Genomic DNA, 23,715 nt, shown 5'->3' on the forward strand with positions numbered 1-23,715 from the left:
ATCGCAGTGGATCTGGTCGAAAGGAGTTTGGATAAAAAAACTCTATAGTCATCTATTTATAAACCCGTTTTCAATCCAAATTTGAAAAAGGCACAATCCAAACCTATTTATTTCAGGTGAGTTCCAGCAGATTGGTGGATCATGATCAACTTCTAACCCACTGCATGTAATGCATATAACCTCCCTTCTTTAGTGAGACAATTACCCCATATTTCCTTCTCCATAGCCCAAAATGTCAAAGCCACTAAAAATTAATAATAGAGCCCCTTTTTTATTTGTTTTTGCTTTAGCAGCATGATTACAAGGTCTTGGATTAAATACAACCAATAGCATCAACCTACAACACATTATGCAACAGAGAAGAAATTGACTAAGCTGAATCCCAAACAATAAAATCTAAGTGATTAGCTACAAAGGAAGAGACCCAATCTACAATCTTATTTGTCTCCTTGAAAATATGAACAACCATGAATGAATTCGGAGTGGAAACCATTCTTCTTAACTCATCTAGGGTAGGATGGAAGCCAACTGATAAAATCCTCCTTAAAGGCAATGTTAGGGCTCTCAAGACCATAATTGTGTCGACAAGACCCTCTCAGGCTCCCCTCATCTCCCCAAGAGGGATGGTAACATCATGAAGATGACATCCTACTGCTACAACCAACAAAAGAGACCTTCATGTTTAGTGAAGCAAAAGTAGTAATCATGCGAAGCAATGACTGTCATAAACACCAGCATTTGTATTATTCTTAAACAGCAATTGTGTCAATTAATGATCATTATGAACATTAGTTATATAGCAACCTCGTGACACCAATTACTGTGTACAATTACGAGTTACTTCAAATGATATCATATCCCTTGCGTCGTTTATAGACGACAAACCTTTGGGCCAAAATCTTTAACCGGCTATCGATCCGAACCTAAATCAAGCACATACCGCGAACCCAAGATGGTAATAAACACGACCCGACCCGTGCCGACCCAAGTCTGAACGATTCCCCTTCTCACCGCCTAACGGCTACCAAATCTCCCCGTCCGACGTCTTCTATGCCACATATTCTTCTTCCATTACGATGGCCCCCGGCAGTGGCGGAGGAGCCCGGAAACGGGCGTACGCGGAGACCACCACCGGCCACCCCTCCGAACCCGACCCCGATCTTGACGAAACCCTAGCCGAGAATTGTCCTCCCCCCACGCCTCTCTCCTCCTCCGCCCCTACCGCCGGTGGTTTCAATGATCCCGCCACCGCCGACGTCCTCCTCCGCCTCCACCTCGACGATTCCTCCCCGCCCTCCTCCCCCGCCCCTCACCCCACCTTCCTTGACCTCCATCTCCACTCCTTCGCCCTCCACCGCTCTCGCTACTTTGCCGCCGTTCTCTCCGACCGGTGGCTCCCCGACGCCGCCGACTCTACCGACGCTGTCCCCCGCCTCAACCTCACGGTCCCCTCCGCCGCCACCCGCTCCCGCGGCCTGTTCGAGTCCCACGTTGCCGTCCTCCGTCTGCTCTACACCTTCGATTTCTCCGGCTCGATCCTCTCCGCCGCCGACGCCCTGGAGATGCTGCCCGTCGCCCTCGAGCTCCTCTTCGACGATTGCATCCAGGCCTGCGTACGATTCCTCGAGGCCGTGCCCTGGACCGAGGAGGAGGAGGAGGCCGTGCTCAATTTGATTCCTTTCCTTCAAGCAGAGGAATCCCGCGACCTCCTTGCTAGGATCCGGCCGGAGACGAGTCCCGACGGGAAGCTCCCCTCGGAGGAGATGCTTCACAGCCTGATCCTCTCGGCCATCCACAGCCACCCGAAGGTGGCCACCGTGAAGGCCTTCGTGGCGAAGCTGCTGAGAGATTACCCCTCGCGTGACTCGGTGAGGAGTGTCTTGGACCGAGCATTCTTGGTGAGCCTGGAATCAGTGAAGAAATTGCTCGGAGAGTATGCAAGCCCGGACTTCAGGGTGGCGGAGGACAACGACGAGACCGAGGCGATACAGAGGCTGAGCCTCCACAAGGCAATGGTGAATGCGAGGCATCTGCTGTGGCTGGTGGAGAGGATGATCGAGCTGAGGGTGGCGGACATGGCGGTGAGGGAGTGGAGTGAGCAGGCCACGCTCGTCGCTGACCTGCAGAGGACGTTCAGGGACGACGCATGGCGGAATATTGCACCTGGCTTGCCATCACTGGTGATGAGGTGCACCAGCCGGCTCGCCAATGCTGTGGCTGCCGGGTCGATCCTGGCTCCCGGACAGGTCTTGCTTTTGAATTTCCTATAGTCAGCCTTCATTCTCCTTGTAGGATTAAGCTATAGTTGTTGAATTTTTGTTTTAGTGCCACTGAGGATGATCATTTATTATTTGTGGTCGCACCTCCTTCTCGAACTCTTCTTGCTTTCAATGCTGTGAATTTAGAAGTTCTTTTTTTATAGTTCAAGAGCAAAAATAGCTGTTGCCTAGTCTAACTTGGCCTGTATAACATAAACAGTAAACATTGACTACTGATGCCAAGCATTATCACAAAGTAGAAAGGGCTGGCTATAGGAACTCTCCTTCACCAGGCATTCTAATCCCATTGTTCGGTTATGTCTCTGTCATATAACTGCAATGATAAAATGCCACAAGATTCTTTCCATCAACAGATTCTAGTGTATCATTTCAATGCTGGTGATTTGGAACCAAGATCTGATTTTGACAATATGTGGAAATTTTGGGCCTCGGATATAATGGACTCAGTGTGCTGCTGAGGTGTGATTTGGTCCTCAAGTATGAAACAATCTGATAACGTATTCTGGACTTTGAAAGGCTGTTACATGTTCAGGTGTGTCAAAGTTGTCTCCCATACAGACGGTATATACTTGGTTTTTCTCCATTTTTCTCCACTTGTTTTAAAGTATTTAGACATTTGCAACTTGAGTACTGTATGTTAAGCTTTGAGAAAGCTCAAGAACTACATTCTCTGTCTTGAACTGACTAACATGGATCATATCTGATGCCATGTCAAACTACATAGAATTAACCACTTCTGATTGTGAGTGTGTTTACAAACTCAATCAGTATATGTTTGTGGATCTGTTTTGTTGAGTTCTATGATTTTGTTTTGTCACAATACAAAAAAATTGTCATCTGTTTTGTGGTATCTTGATACAAGAGATTTGATCGAACACACATCAGACTATGTTGTAATTTTGGGTTCTGCTTTTACCAGTTTTAATCCCACTTTTTGGAAGCCAAGAAAGCTTGTAGACATCCAGATTTTTTTGTGTGGAGCTTTGCTGGTGCATGATGGACATTGGGTTTTTGTATCATAAGCCTTTTGTTATATTTTTTTTTTCAGGTGAGAATGAAGCTTGTGAAGGAGTGGCTTCCTGTGTTGAATGTTTGCAGAGATATGGTTTCACCAATGCCATCTGGTCACAAAATGCTTTATCAGGAGATGGAAGAAATATTTCTAAGTATTATCTCCACCCTGCCAATGTCAGATGCCCAAGAATTGCTGCAGCAGTGTCTCAGCTTCTCCACACGCAATGTCGATGACTGCCCACACCTGATCTCGGCATTCAATACCTGGTTTAGGCGGGCGAATCGACCACCATATGATGGCAGTACCAGTTGAAAGTAGATTATGCTACTAGCACAAAATGTGGATCGAGTATTGATTATGTGATCATGTCCATGATGTTGTTTACTGATTAGTAAAGAGCTACAGTAGATTTCACATGTAACTCACATATTGATAACTTGTCCTCTTTTGTTCTTTCCATATTGTTTTGGACTGCCCTTTGATCTTCTTTTGCTGTCATACTTTATGAGTAATTTTCCTTTGTTGTAACTTAGTGTTTCATGCCTTAAATCTTCATTTTTGTGAAACAAAGTTGGGATGAAGTGTACCAACTATTTGTATTAATTATTTTTGACAAGCTTTTGACATTTACTTGTTTTCTATCACTTCTTAGCTGCTTCTGATCCATGGGACCCAGCTTTTTGTGAATGAATCCAAATTGTTCAGTCTGAACACACAATAGGTTATGCTTAGATGAACTAGGGTGTTATCTGGTCACCTTATATATCTTTTCACACAAGCATTTATTTTCCCTGGTAATCTGTGATATCCATCTGATGTCCATTAGTATTGCATGTGGCTGATTTTGAAACCTTCCGGTTTTCTGTAGGAAGCAGACATGCATGGATCAGAATATGAGTTCTCAATGTTTCAGTTAACATCTTTACTATGCTTCTCTTCTGCTGGCATCAACAACTTAAACCACAATATTTGCACAAGAATTGGAAGGTAAGTCTGTTTACATTTTATTAAGGGGAAATATCTTATTTATTATTTATTAAATATGATTCATTTGTTGATGCTCAATCATGTGATTGCTTCTTGTTGTCTCTCTTTCACTCTTATGTCTTGGTGCAATAACTTGCTGTTCTTGTTGTTTCTACTTGTCTATGTTCCCTTGATTTATGATAAATTTACTAGAAGTGCACTTCCAGTTGAATACCATTATACAGTTATGTACGGCTACCCGGGAGATCAATTCACCTATTACTGCTTGTTGTTGAAGTCATTTTTTTTCCTCTGTCTGTGGATGTTGAAGCTGCTAAAATCATTCATAAGCTACCTTCTTGTGGATCTTTTATATTATTTTCAACTGATTGATGTACTCATTTTTTGGATATGTGCCTGTCACTCTTTTGCAGCAGATAAGATCCGTTGCTTCTGTCAGGGGCATTGAAATAACAATTCTAAATGTGTGGCGCTGGTATCAGGATTTAGGCACATCAAAAACAACAAAATCTGCTAATAATTTTAGTCTACAGAAAATTGATTACAGTCATATTTCTATGCTATTACAAAATGGTTCCTAGGTACTGCAGTCAGGTTCCACAGTGCTGATAAACTAGTTAATTCTGTCATTTTATTTTAGGTGTATGCATGATACTTGTTATGATTAAGGTTCAAGCCAGCATTGTGGGAAATAAGAAACTTCTAACTTTTTTTTTTCTAAAACAACACCTTTATAGCTTGAGAATGATAAAAAAATAAGAATATGTTTAGTGGGTTCTTAAATGAACTATTTACAATTGGTAAGAGTTGGTTGGAGAAGAAAAGATCGATGTATCTATCTGTTCATACAAGCATTGAGGTGCTACATTTTGTGGAAAAGGTGTAGAAGCTATGTATTGTCATGGCTTCCCTGCATTTAAAAGAGATGAGATGCAAAACTGGTATGAAGGCAGGTTGATCTGTGAGGAGAAACGAGGATCACTTGAAATGGTATCAAAACTTGTTGAGACCCAAGTCTGATGGATTGTCAAGGTTACAAGTGTTTTCATATAGGAAGATATCTTTATGCATAATCATGCAAGGTTCCTTTTGATTGCTAAATGATGATGACAAATTGTTGTTGGTTGATCACCCGGTAAGTCTTATTCTGGAGAGGAATTATACTTGTAGGTATGCTGAACCGGTACCGTCGGCCGTTTCGGCCGGCCGGCAGTACGGTTCGGTATGGTTTCATACCGTACCGAACCGACGACCCAAACCGGAAGAAAAAAAGAGAGAAATAAAGAAAGAGAAAAAGGAAGAAAAAAAAAAGAGGGAGGGGAAGGAGCCGGCGGGGCCGCCGGACGGCCTCCGACTGGCTGCTGTAGCCGCCGGAGGGCGCAGTCCATGCGCGCAGCGCTGCAGGTATGAAACAGGGGCATCGCCCCTGTTTCACAATTTTTTTTGAAAAACATGGTTTTAAGTGAAGTCGGCAAACGATTTGCCGGCTTCATGATTTTTTTTAAAAAAAAAAATTCTTAAGTCGGCAATCCAGTTGCCGACTTCATAAGTTTAAAACAAAAAAAAAGAAAAAATCAAAACAGACGTCGTCTGTTTCGAAAAAGAAGAAGGGGGCAGAGCCGCGGAGGGGCTTCGTCCGCTCGACCGCCCTCAGGCCGTCGGCATCGGCTCGCCGGCCATTGGGAGCCTCGCAACGGAGGCATCGTCCGTCCGGTAGGTTCTCCGCCCTCCCTCCGAGTGCTCTCTCTCTTGCTCTCTTGAAAGTCCTATTGGACGATACGGGGCTCGAACGCCCTCCGGCAGCCGCAGCTGGCCACTGCCGGCCTCCGACGGCTCCCACCTCCCTCCCTCCCCTCTGTCTCTCTTTCTCACTTTCCGTTCTTTTTTCTTCGGTACCGCTGGTGTACCAATTTTACCAACTGAATCGTGTCGGTTCTCCGTCGGTCCGGTACGAGATGGGTTGTACCGGCCGGTTCGGTACGTTATGACAAATCTAGTTATAACTGAATCATGCAATCAGGTTTTTGATGATTGACATATTTTACTGGTGTCTCATAATTTGCAACACTTAGTGCATGAATTGCCATCAAACACCTGGTAAGCTCAAGTGACTTTTTCTAAGGCACTAGTAGTAAATTGGACCTTAAACTATTATTAGACTAAAGATGATTAAAGACTTACCAAAAAGTCATAATTGAGTACAATAAGAATTTAATGCTGTAAGCTAGAGACTTCCTATAGGCATTAAACTCTTTGAAAGTTCAATCACATTACTTAAGAAGTCCATCGGAATCCTATTAGGAAAATGCCTAGACTCTGCTGAAGCAAATCTTTCCTTTTCTTTACTATTTAAATATTTCTTATTATTTAAGAATAATTGAATGAAATAGGAAAAATATAAATCACATCCATTCATGTTTCATCACATATGGATATGATCATCTTTCAATCACATCGCATGCATAGCATATGTAGAATTCTAGTTTCCTTAACTACAGCACAGAAATGTTGGATAGAACTCCAACACCAGACCCCCGAAAGCCCCTATGAAGTGCAAGTCTTGTAAGTGCTATTTTTAGTCCATTTCAGCACATTTCTTGGTGTTTTACATGTCAAGTGACAACTTGTGGACCTTGATGGGTAGGCCTTTGGGAAACTCAGGGAAAGGACTGGCAAGTGGATGATCCAACTCTGCTGACTCCCAGTCAAAGTTTAGGACAAAATGATGGAGAAATATAGTAATCTCCATCTTTGCTAGCTCTTGTCCTGGGCATCTTCTTATGCCATGACTAAACGCCATGTAGCTGTCATCTCTTGTAGTGCTGGCAGAGAGAGTCTGCAAGGAGAAGAAGACAGAGAGTAAATGGATATAAACAGAATTTAATGATTTTTAATCAAATTGGAATCATTGGACTCACATATAGTTGGTGAACAAAGAAACTTTATTGGAGCATATTATCCTATCCTTTGAAGTCATGCCGCTGGCCTTATTAGAAGTTTACTGAGGAACCATGATAAAAGGTAGAGGACTGAAGAAACCAATTGAATATTTTCCCTTGATTTTGATTTTTGATCAAGCCAATCTTATCTAAGGGGAACTGGGGATTTCTTTGTAAAATTGCTTCTAGCCATTATGATTTGTTTGCACAGTTATCTTTCTACTCATTGTTGATTCATTCATATTAGGTAAGTACAGACCTGCCATCTCCATGGATTGAATTTGCGAGGCTCATCATGCAGAGAAGGATCCAAATGTGCAGCTGCGAAGACTGGAATGATGTTCCAATCTCTTGGAATGTCATATCCTTGATTAAAAAAATTATAGAAAATAGTAAATTATAAAGCACATTAAGGTACCTGATTTAGTAATCAGTCTACAGTAGATATACTTCTATGATCTGATTGAAATAAAAGAACACAGGTTGCATCGATGTTGTACCTTGAAATTGGACGTTGCTTCTTGCCTTTCGATGAACAAACCTGATAAGATTGCCGAGACGAAGAGTCTCACTTACAATCTTGACATATTAAGAAAAAATAAAAAGAGGACGGTCAACAAGTGGAACCAAGTTTTCTTTTTCTTTTTTTGAGTTTTTTCTAAATTTTAGGAGAGTTGTTATGTGCAAGGACTTTTAAGTGGGGCCCTCTTCATTACCATGATTTATTCAATCCTATGGCCCTTTGTCTTTTCTTTGTTAACTTCCATGCTTCCAAGCTCAATTGTTAGATCCAAGAAAGGTGGAACCATCCTGAACCATTTGATTCGGGGCGTATTGAGTTGTACCTATAGCTGATCAGGATGGTTCCAGTAATAAAATCGAGAAACCGATGAGCGATGAAAGAGGGAGAAGCAAAGAGAGGAAGAGAGAGCTTTCTCTCTCTCTCTCTCCTTCTCCCTGTCCACATCTCTCTCTATCGGCCGTAGTCTTTCGCTCTCTCCTCCTCCCCCCCCCTCTCTCTCTCCCCACCCTCCTTCCTCTTCCCCCCCTCTAATTTTCCTACCGGCTCACATCAGAATAGTATGGCATAGGGGCATAGTGTACTGTACCACCGGCCTACCAGCACAAGTCTGGATTCCGATACTACGGACTTTGGTTAGATCACTCAGTAATGTAACAATAAAATGGCTAAAAAAGGAGGTTGTGAGATGTATTGTTCTTGTTGATAGTTTGCTTTTTGTGCTTGGTTCATGGCTTTTATTTTTATTTCTCCCTTTGCTAGATCTTCTTTTAACTGTTCGGAATACTGGGGGGGGGCCTAAGAGTTGTGCTTGTGCCTTGCACATGCTGGCTGCTAATCTAGCATCAAAATCCCTCAGTTTGAGAGAACTATAGTGTTTTTGAGAAAAAAGAGAACTATTAGAAAATGTACACAAATTTGATATGTAAAGACAACATTGGAGGCTAAATCAGATACAGTGACCATGTCTGCAGAAAAAGATCCAGATAGACAGTCAGGTATGAAATTGCTATATGAAAACATGTAGTGCAAGGAATATATGAGAAGAGTGCTACTTGCTAAGCCATGCAGCACTTCAAAGTCCATGAATTACCTTCCTTTTGCGTTGAGTTAGATTACCAAAAGATGTGTAGAATTTCATGGTTCATCCTCTTTGGATCCTTGGTTTCCACTAGAATGAATAATTCAGAGGTTTTGAAGGTGATAACCACCGAAACTTACATAGGATGAAGTAGTAAGGAAGGACTTGATATCTCTACATCTTTCAAAAAATGTAGCCCTAGACAAAGCAGAATGGGGGAAAATGATTCATGTAGCCAACCCCAACTAGTTTGGACTGAGGCTTATTTGAGTTGAGTTGCGGTGAAAGTGATAACTTGATGTATCACAGATTTGAGTAGAGAGCATTAGATTGTAAATGTCTTATGTTTAATTGGCAGATTCTTATAGAGTTGCATTTGTTATGCTGGTGTAAATGAGCTAGTTGGTTATGAGGATATGGTTTTTTTTTTTCCTGTTAACAGACAAATGATAATGTTGGAAGCTAATTGTTTTTCTGGACATACATTTTCCAGTTAGCAGATTTGCCATGGTTCTTCGATTAGATGCATGTTGACATGCTGTGTGGTTCCAAGTGTCTATTGTTTGTGTAGATTCTGTGGTCGTAATTGTTGCTCAGAAATCTAAAAGCAAGCAAAGGATTCAGGTGGGGTAGTGTGTTGGTCATTGCTGTTGCACTTACATCAGAATCTGGCATTTAATGCAATGATTATACATATAAATATGTAATATTCTTCAGTTGTATAAGAAAGATCTCATAATAGGAGCTTCAAAATTTTGATGGTTACAGATGAAGCTAGTAGGAAGAGTAATAGTTGTTTCTCTGTATTGTTCATTCTTCGACAATGAATGAGGTCTTTGAAACTTGAAGTGGTTTGCTTACAAGAGGCACTAAAACATGTTTCAGGAGGAATGGATTACATGCATAGACTAGTTTGTTGGAAAATCTTTGTTCTGCTTGTATTTTACTATTATTGAGGTTTTATATGTGTCTCCAGCACCAGGTAGCGTCTAATACAGCAGTGAGAGTTCTGCTGTAAAACCTTATAAAGAAGAGAAAAAAACAACTGTGCAGACAGGCTGTAAGTAGTATTGCTGCTTTCTGTGGCTAGGGGGAAGGAAAATTGATTTTAGAACCCTCTATGCTTAGTGTCCTATTGCTTGGTAAAATGCTTCATAATCAAACAGGCCTTGCGATTTCCTTTGGTATTCAGGACTTAGTTGGCGTTCTTATTTAATATATCAGGTCATTTCTAAAAGCTCTGGGTTATTACAAGGGCTTACACATCTGGTGAACTCCATTTTCTTGTAGTCTTGCCATGTCAGTGCTCCTGTTTCTCCTCTCTCCTTTTTCAACTTGACTATCTGTATGTGCTCTTCCTGAAACCATGAGAAACACTTGATGTTTAAAATTTTATTACCTATCAAAAGATAAGATATCAGATATACATAACTTTAATCATCTTCTGGAGAATGACTATTGGAGTGGAGGACTTGACATGGTTAGTCCTACCTCTGTTATGATAATGGCCTTGGTGCATCTACTATTATTGGTTAGCTGTGTTCACGCAAGATAACAACATTAATGAATGTAAACTGGGGTGGCCAGAGTAATACTCGGAGCTCTTCTAAGGCTCTGCGACTGTCTCCAAGGAAATAGATGGCTAATGTCATGGCTGTGGAAGAGGTTTCGTGGCCACCAAAGAGCAAACCGAGCAGGAGATCAGCAAACTGCTCAGCATCAAGATTGGATTGCTCCAAAATGAATCCCAGGAGGTCTGAGTCTTCTCCAATTTCATCCCATCCGTCTTTCTTCTGGTGGATTCTCTCCGCCATCAACCGATAGATGATTGTCAAAATGGCTGCTCGTGACTTGATTGCTCGCATATGAAAGAGAAGTCATTCTTTTGATCAATATTTGTGACAAAGAGAAGGAAATGGAGGAGAAAAGAGACGAGAAATCCTGAACACCTTCAAGGCCTTTCTGTAAGCAGTTCCTGGCAAATTGATGGGCATGGCTACTGCCCCTCTCATGAAGCACATAAATAATTTGCGAAGCTGCTCTGTTTCTGGCTCTCCAGGTTTCTTGCTTAAGATATGCTTCACTATCAGGTTAAATGACATCTGCAATCATGGAAAAATGTTCTCATCAAAGGTCTGAAAAGAAAATTCTATCAAGAGAATGGGAACTTGCACATGCTCCTTACCTTTATTGCTTCTTCTTTGAGAGGGAAAGGAGTGTGCTCCACCCAAGTGCTGAAAGTTTGGAGGATGGACTGCTCAGCATCCCCTAGGAAATGCGAGCAGAGCCTGGGGACGCTCATGAAGTTGATGGCAAGGGATTTCAGGTAATGGTGTGTATCCCCGGAGGCGATGATCATGGACTTCTTTCCAAGGATGTTTACCAAGCTTGTTGGCCAACTTGGCTCAAACAGCCTCCCATCATTGTGCAGTATGAACCTGTTCAGCTCTGCATCAGCTGATACAACTGTTGGTGCCCCATGCAGGTTTGACTTGAAGATCTTTCCATACCTACAGTTTAGTGCAGCTCGACAAAACTCAGGTACATGATGAATATTGCTACCCATTGTGATAAAACAGTGTGCTGGATATATAGTGGAGTTTAAGATTACTTGTTGATGCGTTTCTCCATGTATTCCCCTAGACGAGTGCATGGGTGGCCCTTCCTGAAGGCAATGGTCTCTCCGAGGAGAGGCCACCCCATGCTTCCTGGTGGTAGATTGAGCCCTTTGTATCTCTTCTCGGTTCCCTTCAAACTCCAGGCTGTGACAAGGGCTACGAGTGCCGAAAAAAATAACAAGATGAGAGATAACCATGGAGATATCTCCATTTACTCTCTCCCTCGCCGTTCTCCCTCTCTTGCAGGAAGAAGGATCGTGCATAAAAGAGCTTCATACAGGGAGGTGGCTCTAGAGTGACAGGTATCAGATTTTTACCAAAATATGAGATGAAGAATTGCGTATGGGAAAGTGTTTGATAAATGACTCCAGAGTGACTGGTAGTAGATGAAGAAGTGCAAATGGGGAAGTAGTGTTGGTGTATGGCAAAGCGCTCCAATAGGGCTGCAGTTGCTCATGAAAATGGAGTTGGTAGTGCAGTTGAGTCAGCAATTCATCATTTGGGTGGTTGTTGGAAATCGTAGCAGGGATTGCATGGTTGCGTAGAATCCTAGCAAAGTGTTTTCTGTGGAACCAAAAGGAATCCTAGCTAAGTCGACCTGGGGGGTTTTGGTATTTTTGAACATTGAGAAGGGGGAACTGGTTTAGGTCGCAATGCATTGTGACGGTAGTTTCTTCCTCTATGTCAAACAAAATATTTTGGTAGAGTTTAGTGCCAAACACGAGGGGGTTCTAGGATTTTAAACCTTACCAGATTAGACTTTTGTTTTCTTGAATAGAATTCATAGGGTGTCTTGGGATGAACCCATATAACTGAGTGTTGTCGCCCAGCACTACTCTCGTCACCTCTTAGTACACTAGTTTTTATGATAATCGAGGATTGATGTAGTGCATTAGGGGCACAATAGTGGCAAATAGGGTCTATACGATTTCATCAATCTTCGTGCATTGTGTATCGTAGGTGCAGTGGTGCTGGAAGCATGAATACAGTGGTCTGGTGAAGCATGTCCCTTTGATAATATATTCTTTTCATAAAAACATAATATATTGTTATCTAAAAATTCCTGTGTTTAGATGGCTTGGCTTAAAAGCATATGAGCACCAAAAAAAAATTCTTAACCTATTCATTATAGGACTATTATTTCTCGACATATATATTATTTAATGTGTTATGTCATAGACTTAATAGTCCAAAAGTCATTGGGTACAGCATTGGCATGGTTTTATAGATTCATGTGGCACTTTTTTATCAGTTGATGTGGGACTATGACAATCTCTCCTACCGTGCCCCCGTTACGACATAAGGTTGCAACGCATAATAGGAAGCTGGCCTAAATTCCTTTTATCACATGTTCACGGGCCTAAAAGATTAGACTACGGGAAGGAGGATCAGGCTTATAAGCCTGTGGGGCACTTCTTTATGCGGGCAAATCAGTAACTTTTTAAAAGAGAGAATCTCAAATTGATCTAATAATAGAGGTGCTCCGCTTCTTTCCTTCGAGAGCTAGCCGGGTAACACAACCGCCATTTCAATTGAAAGTACGGCTTGAAGGAATCAAGATATGGCAGTCCTCGGAATAGCAGTAGATATACAACCTTGCGAACAAGTTTGGTGATGTAATGAAGAATTTAAGAAGATGTTTGATGGGGAGAGTTGGGTTCTGAAATTGAAATGGGCACAAAGGATCTCCATTTCAACTGTTTGGTTAGAAAAACAAAAATTATCCAATTTACTTATAACTCAATCCCCATTTTATTCTAAGGATTTAAACTTTTATTTTAATTTCAATTTCAATTCTGATTACGAATTTGTTACTGTCAATTCTCTATCGCCTGTCGTCGATGATGAGCACCTACAAAACAGCGTTCTCACAGATCGAAATTGTGTCCGGCGAGGATCCTTCGATGCTTAAGTCAGAGAGAGAATTGGTGAACAGTAGATTTGAGAGTAGCAGAGTTTTGACCTCGAAGTCGCTTACCAGTATTGTTCCCTTGTCTCCTTTTTATGGATGAATCTGATGTAACTGTTGAGCACGAAGTCCTGCTTTTTATGGTGCTAAATCATCGGACCATAAATGTAGAGTTAGTGGGCCGTTAATTTTTCTTAATGGTCGTGACATGTAGTCGATAATCGTTCACAACGATTATGGTAAGTTGAACAGATTACCGACCATATGTCGGTAGGATCTATGAGTGTCCGTCAGCTAGTAGTTCTGTTACGCCGACTTTTTCAGTCATCTGTTGTTGGTCGGTAGTAGTCGAACATTAGTCGGTTAGCCGATCATAAGTTGGTGAGGTTTGCTCAGTTGGTTGATGAAGAGTCGGGACTGCACATTTAGCTAATACACAGTCAGAGTCGTGACGACAAAAATCGAGGATCGATCGGTTTACCCCAACAGTTGCTCCCCACTCTCAAGTCCAAAGTGAACCGACGTGTATATTGTCACGTGGTCTACCACGTTAGATGAAGGGAGTTATTTCTGTCACATCGAATCCCGATTCAGCTGCCACTTTCTTCAGGGTATGGGCAATCGACTGTTTTGTTATTTTAGCGAGTACAATTATTTTTATCCTGGCATATTGTCAGAACGATTTGGTATCAAATGTTAGTATCAGAACTAAATACTTTGAAGGATTTGATCATTTTGGTTTCGATTCCGATTTCGATTGCGAACCAAACACTTTCTAAATCTTAACAGGACATCTCATAAGATATCAAAATAGAATACCATCCATCAACCATCCCACCATCGTTGTAGTATGCTGACCAACATGTCTTAAGATATTTTCTATCCTAAATATTGAGATGAGACAGAACAGTGGCACATCTCGTTCCATAGAACAATCACGGTAACATTGGATGTAATAAAATAGGTTATAATATCTTAGCCTCTAAAAATGGATATCTTCTTCTACATATGGAATCAGAAGATAAATGATAATAATGATGATAATAATAATGGTAATGATAACAACAACAATAACAATAATCTAGCTAGTAATATCATAGCCTCCAAAGGTAGATGTCTCCTGCCAATAATAATAATAATAATTATAACAGATGTTTCTTCTTTTCTTGCAAGACAGGCTCATGCCCTCTCATGATTGCGCTACATGCACGGGATTGTCATGAACAAAAATCATGCAAAATAGCAAGGTTCTCATGAGATACTTATGCACGGAGACAAAAAGTTGTCACTAGACTTCCTTATGCCTTCTTTGAACATGGTGCTCAAAGGTTATATTAGGACATCAAATTATCCAATAAGCATCAGAGCATTTGTTTTTCTTGTGCAAGGGACTAATTTAATTGGTTCCAACAGGCCCAAAAGAAATGCGAGGGTATTGAAGAAGATCACATTTTTGCTGCAGATTCTAAGAACTCCCACCTTAATTCCACAGAAACTTTTTGATCTTATACTTGGTAGAGCCATGAGATCAGCATGAGTATTGTTGCGGCCAATCGCCTCGTCGCCCGATCGCCGGGAAGCGTGCACCTGCAAAAGGAAGTCCGCACTGACCGGAGGCGGCTCCGGTGGGGACCCTCCGACGGTCAAGTCAGAGAGGTGACTGGGCAACAGTGAAATGCAGACAGAGAGCTCTGAGAGGGAGAGAGAGAGAGAGAGAGAGGGGCGAGCCTGCGTATGTGGGGGAGACGGGCGGATCGATCCCTTGCACTGTTGCCTTCCCCGGTATATATAGTGGAGCATGGTATGGCGCCATCATTAATGGCGCGGACAAGTGAGGAACTGTCAACTCACTGTAGACTGTCAGAGCCGCCGTGAAAATGTCACGTCGCCGTGTAGCCGTCTAATCACCAGGGTTGACCCGGTTCTCGGCGGGACAACGCCCCTAGGTGACCGTGCCGCATGTCCGTGTCAGAGCTGACAACGTCTGGCGGCCGTACGGCGGTTGGTGGAGTCGGCCGACCCAGGGTCGGTGGCCAGCAGAGTGGCGTCGGACTCCTCCGTCGGTCGGCGAGCTTCATGTGGGTCGGCTAACGGACCTCGGGGTTTAGTCGGTCGGGAATGGACCGTGGAATGGCCGCAGTTAGCCGCTGATGGCGTCCGTCGGCCTGTCGCCCGACTTATGATCGGCCAGGCAGAGTCGTCCGTCGGGTCGTCGGCCGGGCTGCCAGGTCGGGCCCTCCGATAGTCGGTCGGTCGGGCCGCCAGACGGTCGGTCCCTCCGACAGACGGTCGGTCGGTCGGTGGGTATCCCCCAACAGTTGCCCCCCTCCACTCCCAAGTCGGGTGGAGAGCTGGTCGATGCCTTCATTCGGGTAGCAAGGCCGGACGACTGGGAGTGGATTTGTCGCATGTGCAGATCCGACCGTACCGCCGGCTGATCCGTTGTCAGACATCTCACGAATCCCAGTGATCCGAACGTCTAGTCGATGCCGGAAGTCGCGCCGGCGTCAGGTGTCAGACGCCACGTCTTGTCGTTGTCAGCCGTCACGTCGGTGCCAGAAGATCGGGTGCCGGACGACACCGCATCAGTCGATCGGATATTCGGCGCCGATCGTGGATGAGGCATCCCATCGGGAACGCGGACCGGCGCGGGCGGCCGACGGCGGAGCCAACCCCCGCGCGCCGCGTGTCAAGGTGGTTGGCCGGCGCCCGCTCCGGCATTTAATGCAGGCGGTGCGGGCGTCCCGGGGCGAAGCGCGCCGAATCCTTAGCCAACCGGCGGGCGCCACGCGTCACGCATCTGGGGGACCTTGGTCGGCGCGGGAGCATCTCGGCCGTCGGTCGGCCCTATATATATAGGACCTCCCGGACCCTGACCCACATTTGCCATTTGCTGGGGAAACTCTGTCCGGGCGATTTTTCGGTCGTCGCGGGCAGAGCTCTTCTCTACTTCCGGAGGGTCCATCGGGTTCGTGGTCCTCCTTCCCCTTCTTGCTTTCTTCCCTCCTTTCCTTTCTTTCGGTTCCTGCACAATGACCAGGAAACCGACTCAGGGAGCTCGGTCGGGGAACCCGACCGACGACACCCGATCGGCTCCGGAAGATGAGGCCTCCTCGCTTTCGGGGCCGAACGTCGATCAGCTTCGGGAGCACTATCGCATCCCGGAGCAGTTTCGGCTCTATGCTCCAGGGGCCGGCGGTCGGGTCAACAACCCTCCGCCCGGCGACCTGGGGCTGTACGTTGAGGACCTTCGTGCGGGTCTTCGACTTCCGATTCCGGAGTTCGTCCGGAATCTGCTTGATTACTACGGACTCTGTCCGGCGCAACTGGCGCCGAACTCTGTCCGGCTAATCATTTCTTTCGCGCTGTTGTGTCAGCTCTTGCCGACCAACCCCCGCGTTTCCCTCTTCCGGGCCTTCTTCGTGCTCCGACCCCACCCTAAGGCCCGAGGGTGGTGGCTCTTCAACCCCCGGAAGGGTCTTGCCTTCATAACCGGTCTTCCATCGTCCATTCATGGATGGAAGAACCAGTTTTTCTTTGTTTCCTCTTCCTCCTCTTGGGGCTTTCCTTCTCGCTGGGGTGTACCCCGAACTGAGGCCAACGACAACAGTCGGGTCGACGTGGACGACCGGGAGGACTTCCACCGACTCAAAGACATGTTGGTCCCGAAGCAGAGGGAGCTTGTTACCGAGCAAGCTCTCTATGATGCCGGCCTGAGTCTGGTCCCCCGAATAGGTATCGTCCGATTCCCCAGATTTTTCTTTTTGTTCGGCTTTAGGGTAGTTCCGGTCCGATTTTTAACAGTGGTCGGTTTTGCAGGGACACCGCCGAGGATGAGGCCGACCGACGCCGAAATTCGTCAGTTTGCCGCCGCGAGGAAGAGGCCAGCGTCGGGGGCAGGCCCTTCGCGTTCTTCCAAGAGACCAGCCCCAGTCCCGCCAACCGTGGAAGCGTCGGCGACCGAGGGGTCGGAGCCAATCATAGCCCTTGCGGCTCCGACCGTCCGAGTCGAGGAGAGGCCGACCGAGGAAGTGGCCGAAGGGGTGTCGGTGGTTTCGCCGCCGCGGGTGGAGCCGGATGTCGTTCGGGAAGCCGAACATCGTCCGGAGGCGTCCGCTGGCGCAACGGGGGGCGCCGGGTCGAACTCCAGCGTCCCATCGCTGCCAGCCCCGTCGGTCGGGGCAGCTGATCGGGGGAAAGCCCCGATGGAGCCCTCGGAGGAGGAGAGATCAATGCCCCAAAGCGCATACTACCCCGAGGGTGCATCGGCCTTGGCCGATCACAACCTTGCGAGGAGGTTGTGCCAGGGGATCCTCCTCCCTACCGACGTTCAGTCGTTGCGATCTCGGCAGGTGACCGAGATGCTGTCGCGGTTCTACCCGTCGATGGTGGAGGTAAGCTTCGCGTCCCCTTTTCCCTTAAAAATTTTTGCTTGCCACATAATTCTGACAAAGCTTTTTTCCGTCGGCAGCTGATCTTCACCATGTCCGAGTTGGAGGCCGGATACCGAAGGTTCGGCGACGTTCGGGCAGCCTTCAAGGAAAGGTCGGCGGCGGTCGAGGCCGAAAGAACGATGCTAGTCGACCAGCTACAGGAGTCGGTCGACCGGGAGGCCAAGTTGACGGACGAGGTCTCCCGGCTTATGGCCGAACTGAAGTCGGCCAAGAAGGAGGCCAAGCACAAAGGTCGGGTCGTGCGTCGTCTTCGACGCGAACGGGACAGTGCCACCTCCGAACTCCAAGGGGAACGCGAGCAGCTTCGGGTCAGCCTGGGGAAGCTCGCGGAAACCGAAGAGGACTTGTCCATCACCCAAATCGACGCCGAAATTGCCAGGGCCGAGGCGGAGTTGGCGAAGGAGGAGCTGGCCCACGTTGAGGACGAGGCACGGTCGGCGAGGGAGTCGGCCGATCGTGCGGTTGAGGACTTCCGGGCCTCCGACCGGTTCAAGGAGGAGATGCTCGAATCGGGCTTCGCCTCCTACCGGGTCGGGTTCGAAGATGGTCGGGATGCCGTCCATGCCTTGTACCCGGAGGTGGACGTCAGCCGAATCGCGCCGCTACTCGCCGAAGAGGACGGAACCGAAGAGGAGGCCGACCATCAGTCGGGAGACATCATCCCAACGGAGGAAGCCGTCCCGGAGCAGGAGCCGACCGGAGGTCCCTTGCCGACTGAAGGACATCCTTCCGCCGCCGACCCAGCGCCGCTTATGGTCGAGACGCCGATTCTTCCCGATCCTCCGTCGGTCGAAGAGATTATCCAGGACGAATGATCGGTCCAGCCGACTGTCTTCCTTTTGTTTCTTTTTGAGAACACATGTAATCGGCTTCGGCCCGACTTTGTAATTTTTTTTAATCAATGAATGAAATTGTATTCTCTTTTGCTTCTTGTTTGTAATGTTTCTTATCGCTGTAATGTCGAACCCTAGTCGCCAACTTAGAGAAGTCGCCAACTCGGGTAAGTCGGTAGGACTCAACCGGCTTGCACAGCTCCGAAGTAGCTTGTGTCCCGACTTTAGGTCGGTTTTCAATAATTGTAGTCGCTATTCGGGCGCATCCGTCAAGTCGGGATCCGATCGAACCTGGTAAGGTTCGGTAGTCGGACTTCCGTAGATGCGTTCACTCGAACATCGACCGGCGCAGTGTTGGGGGAGCGATAGTAAGTCGGATCCCCAAGCACTTGCGTCGGGTTCTCATGTCCTTCGACAGACGGTGGCGGACCGAGTGTCGTTCAGCCGGCCGCAGGTCGTGTCATGTGATAGACGGTGGTAAGCCGAATATCCCTCGACCGGCCGTAGCCCGGTCGGAATGTCGCGGCAACAGCCGCGTGGGCTTTTAGCCTTTCTTCGGTCGGGGCCCGATCGATCAGTCGGCCGATGGATTCTGCCCGAAAATTCGACCGTAGAAGGAGTACAAACTCCCGTCATCGTAGATGCATCGGTCCGAGTAAGAGGCCGATGTGTCGTCGGTTCCAGGTCCGCGTCGATGCGTCGGGGCTGAGCGCCGATCAGTAGTCGAAGAGTTAGAACTCCGATTTTTCAAACTGAACTTGTATTCCGATGATTGAATTACAGAATTCACTGGTAATACAGCTTCAAGTTGTCGGCGTTCCAAGTCCGGGGAATGGTTTTTCCCTCAAGGGTTTCCAGCCGATAGGCTCTCGGCCCGAAGGTGTCAGCAACCTTGTAGGGTCCTTCCCAGTTGGGAGCCATCTTCCCTTGGTCCAAGGGCTTCGACACCTCCGCCTTCCTCAAGACTAGGTCGTCGGGTTTAAAGAGCTTTGGTCTGACCTTGGCGTTGTAGTACCGGGCGACCCTCTGTCGGTATGAGGCCATTCGGATTTGAGCCTCATCTCGCAGTTCGGGGAGGAGGTCTAGGTCGGCCCTCCGGCTTTCGGAGTTGTCCGGCTCGCGGTACTGCTCGACCCTTGAAGATGGCAGGCCAATCTCGAGCGGGATCATAGCTTCTGTCCCGTAGGCCAAACTGAACGGCGACTCCCCGGTCGGGATACGGGGGGTCGTTCGGTAAGCCCATAGGACGGAGCCCAGCTCGTCGACCCAGAGACCTTTGGCTTCGTTCAGTCGGGTCTTGAGTCCATGGAGCAAGGTTCGGTTCGTCACCTCGACCTCGCCATTGGACTGTGGGTGCCCGACTGAAGTTAGTCGATGACGGATGTGGAACCTGGCGCAAAAGTCCTTGAAGTCTTGGTTGTCGAATTGCCGCCCGTTGTCGGTGATGATGGTGTGCGGCAATCCGAACCTGAAGATGATGGACTTTTGGACGAAGTCCTCCATCTTCCGCTCGGTGATCTGCGCCAAGGGCTCAGCCTCGACCCACTTCGTGAAGTAGTCGATGGCGACAACGATGAACTTCCTTTGGCCCGACGCCGGTGGGAAGGGGCCGAGAATATCGACTCCCCACTGAGCGAAGGGCCACGGAGCGACAAGGGGAGCGATTTGGCTGGCCGGTTGGTGCTGAATATTGGCATACTTCTGGCATGGCTCGCACCTTCGGACCAACTCTGCCGCATCCTTTCGCATGGTCGGCCAGTAGTAGCCCCGTCGCAAGACCTTGAAGGCTAAGGACTTGCCCCCCAAGTGATTCCCACAAATTCCTTCGTGAACCTCTCGGAGAGCGTAGTCGGCGTCGGTCGGTCCCAAACACCTGAGCAGAGGGAGGGAGAACGACCTCTTGTAGAGTCGGCCGTCCATGATCACATATTGTGACGCCGACCATCGGAGTCGCTTGGCCTCCGCGGGATCTTTGGGACTGGTCCCGTCGGACAAGTACCGGACGATCGGGTCCATCCAACTTGGTTCGGACGTTAGCTGCTGCACTTCTTCGACCCGATCAATGCTCGGCTGTTGGAGGTTTTCGACAAACGTCCGACCTAAAGAATCATAGGCCGACGTTGCCAATCTGGAGAGAGCATCGGCACGAGCGTTCTCCGTCCTGGGGATGTGGGAGATCTCGAAATACCCGAGGCGGGCCACGAGATCCTTTACCTTCTGAAGATACTGGATCATGGTCGGATCTCGCGCCTCGAAGTCGCCCTTGACCTGCCCCACGATCAGCTGAGAGTCGGAGAATGCCCGGAGGCTGTCGACGCCCAATTCTTTCGCCATCCTCAAGCCCGCGAGGAGTGCCTCGTATTCGGCTTGATTGTTGGAGGCCTTGAAGTCGAACCGGAGGGCGTATTCGGTGACTACCCCGTCCGAGTTCGTGAGTAGGAGCCCGGCCCCGCTTCCCTGAGCGTTGGAGGCTCCGTCGATGTGAAGTACCCAGGTGGAGATCGGGTCCCGCTCAGAGACCGAATCTCGTCCCGGGCCTTCCGCTCCCGACCTTTTGTCGGTCGTCGGGCATTCGGCGATGAAGTCGGCCAAGACCTGAGCCTTCAAGGCAGGCCTCGGTCGGTACTGAATGTCGAACTCGCTGAGCTTCATTGCCCACTTAGCGAGTCGTCCGGATGTGTCGGGTCGGCGCAGTACGGCCCTCAGGGGCTGGTTGGTGAGTACCACGATGGCGTGGGCCTGGAAGTATGGGCGGAGCCGTTGCGCGGAGACGGTCAGGGCGAAGACCATCTTTTCCGTCTCCGAGTATCTGGCTTCGGCGCCGTGGAGCACTTTGCTGATGTAGTAGATGGGCTGATGGGTTCGGCATTCGTTTTCCCGAACGAGCACCGAACTGATCGCCTCAGAAGATGTAGCCAAGTAGAGATACAAGGTCTCCCCGATCTGCGGCTTCACGAGCAGCGGCGGGGAAGCCAAGTACCTCTTCAGGTCTTCAAAGGCCTGTTCGCACTCATCCGACCAAGAAAAACCGTTCGCCTGGCGCAGGGTCTTGAAGAACGGGAGGCACCTTTCAGCTGATCGGGAAATGAATCGGCTAAGAGCGACGATTCTCCCGTTCAGCTGCTGGACCTCCTTCTTGGTGTTCGGATGACGCATGTCGAGGATCGCCTTTATCTTCTCAGGGTTGGCCTCGATCCCTCTCTGAGAAACGAGGAATCCGAGGAACTTCCCCGAGGTCACCCCGAAGGCACATTTGGTCGGGTTGAGCTTCATTCGGTGTCGTCGAAGGGTGCGGAAGGTCTCGTCGAGATCCTGAACATGGTCCGGGATCTGCGTGCTCTTCACCAGCATGTCGTCCACATACACTTCCATGTTGCGGCCGATCTGGTCTTTGAAGACCTTATTGACGAGTCGCTGGTAAGTGGCACCGGCGTTCTTCAATCCGAAGGGCATCACCCTGTAGCAGTAGAGGCCCTTGGGGGTCACGAACGCGGTGTGCTCCTCGTCTTCAGGCGCCATCCGGATCTGATTGTACCCGGCGAAGGCGTCCATGAAGCTGAGCAGTCGAAATCCGGACGTCGCATCCACCAGCTGGTCGATCTTTGGGAGTGGAAAGCTATCCTTCGGGCATGCTCGGTTGAGGTCGGTGTAGTCGATACAGATCCTCCACTTCCCGTTGGCTTTCTTGACCATGACGACATTGGCGAGCCAATCGGGATACGTGGATTCGCGAATGAAGCCCGCTTCGAGCAGCTTGTCCACTTCCTCGTCGATGGCCTTCTGCCTTTCTGGGGCGAAGGACCTTTTCTTCTGCCTCACCGGTTTCATCGTCGGATCGATGTTGAGTCGGTGAGTCATTGTTTCCGGAGGGATGCCCGACATATCAGCTGCCGACCATGCGAATATGTCGGCGTTGGCCGTCAGGAGCTCCGCCAGTCGGTGGCGTTCGGCGTCGGGCAATTGAGACCCGACCCAAACTTTTCTGTCGGGATTTTCTCCTATCGGGATCGCCTCGAGCTGCTCGGCCGGCGAACCCCGCTCTTCCTCCTCCCGTTGATCCAGTTTGTCGATTGTCAGGGGATCCTTTGTCTCGTTGCTTTGGGCGGAGATTTGAAAGCATCGTCGGGCGAGCTGTTGATCTCCGCGCATCTCCCCGACTCCGTTTCTGGTCGGGAATCGAACAAGGAGATGGTACGTCGAGACGATCGCCCTGAGAGCGTTCAGTCCGGGTCGCCCGAGTATGGCATTGTAGGCCGAAGGGACTTGGACGACCGCGAAGATGAGGGAGACCGTGCTTTGCCGTGGTTCGGTATCGACCGTCACGGACAGGGTGATTTCTCCTTCTGTCGTGACGGTGTCTCCGGCAAAGCCGATCAAGGGCGTGGAGACCCCACTAAGTCGATCCGTTGGCAGTCGCATTCGGGAGAAGGTCGAGTAAAACAAAACATTTGTCGAACTTCCATTATCAACAAAAATTCGTTTTACATCGTAATTGGCTATTGTCGCCGACACAACAACAGCATCGTCGTGGGGAGTCTGGATGCCCCGAACGTCGTCTTCCGCGAAGGTGATTACGTCGTTCGGTCGTGGCTTTTTGGTCGGCTCCCCCCTGTAGACGTCCCCGATCCCAGCCGCTTGGAAATCATGTTGATGACTCCGGCCGTCGGCTGGTTAGTCGGTGCCTCTTCAGTCGGCTGGGGGCATCGATCGGCAGTCGGTCGGGTCGGCGGACCCTTTCGAAACTTGCCGAGATACCCTCGGCGGATGAGATTTTCGATCTCGTCCTTCAACTGGATGCATCGCTCGGTGTCGTGGCCGTGGCTCCGATGGAACCGGCAGTACTTCCGATGGTCGAGCCCCTTTGCCTTCAGAGGCGGAGGCCGTCGCAGGTATTCCTTCCCCTCGATCTCCATCAAGATCTGCGCACGGGGAGCGGAGAGAGGAGTGTAGGAGTCATACCTGGGACGCACCGACCTTGGAGTCTGTCGGCGGGGTGATTTTTGGATCTGTCGGGGTGGAGAAAGCCGACTACCGGCAGGGGGCCGGCTTGGTTCGGCGGGCTCCCGACCTTTTCTTCGTT

General features: G+C 48.2%; 2 protein-coding genes across 5 annotated transcripts; one reads left to right on the forward strand and one right to left on the reverse strand.

Annotated features, from left to right (window-relative positions):
- The first annotated feature begins 971 nt into the window (after positions 1-971).
- On the forward strand, positions 972-7,712 carry LOC105060745 (BTB/POZ domain-containing protein At3g05675). 3 transcript variants are annotated; one of them, XR_012138487.1, is made up of 4 exons: positions 972-2,246; positions 3,328-3,711; positions 4,163-4,281; positions 7,468-7,712. XR_012138487.1 is itself a non-coding variant. In XM_010944569.4 (2 exons), the coding sequence occupies exons 1-2, from the start codon at positions 1,077-1,079 to the stop codon at positions 3,604-3,606; spliced, it is 1,449 nt and encodes a 482-aa protein (XP_010942871.1). In that variant the 5' UTR covers positions 972-1,076; the 3' UTR covers positions 3,607-3,822. The 3 variants fall into 3 exon arrangements, 1 of the variants encoding a protein (XP_010942871.1); XR_002164849.3 differs by having other exon boundaries at positions 4,163-7,712; XM_010944569.4 differs by lacking the exons at positions 4,163-4,281; positions 7,468-7,712 and having other exon boundaries at positions 3,328-3,822.
- Positions 6,887-11,708, reverse strand: LOC105060750 (cholesterol 16,22-dihydroxylase CYP90G4-like). Of its 2 annotated transcripts, XM_010944583.4 has the most exons (8): positions 11,433-11,708; positions 11,007-11,331; positions 10,771-10,923; positions 10,417-10,671; positions 10,084-10,179; positions 7,721-7,799; positions 7,480-7,586; positions 6,887-7,117 (listed from the first exon to the last, which is right to left on the reverse strand). In XM_010944583.4, the coding sequence occupies exons 1-8, from the start codon at positions 11,648-11,650 to the stop codon at positions 6,887-6,889; spliced, it is 1,464 nt and encodes a 487-aa protein (XP_010942885.1). In that variant the 5' UTR covers positions 11,651-11,708. The 2 variants fall into 2 exon arrangements, with proteins under 2 accessions (XP_010942885.1, XP_019706382.1); XM_019850823.3 differs by lacking the exons at positions 7,480-7,586; positions 7,721-7,799.
- Between the last annotated feature and the right edge of the window lie 12,007 nt (positions 11,709-23,715).

The sequence above is a fragment of the Elaeis guineensis genome, chromosome 2, assembly GCF_000442705.2.
Source record: "Elaeis guineensis isolate ETL-2024a chromosome 2, EG11, whole genome shotgun sequence".
Classification (NCBI taxonomy): Eukaryota; Viridiplantae; Streptophyta; class Magnoliopsida; order Arecales; family Arecaceae; genus Elaeis; species Elaeis guineensis.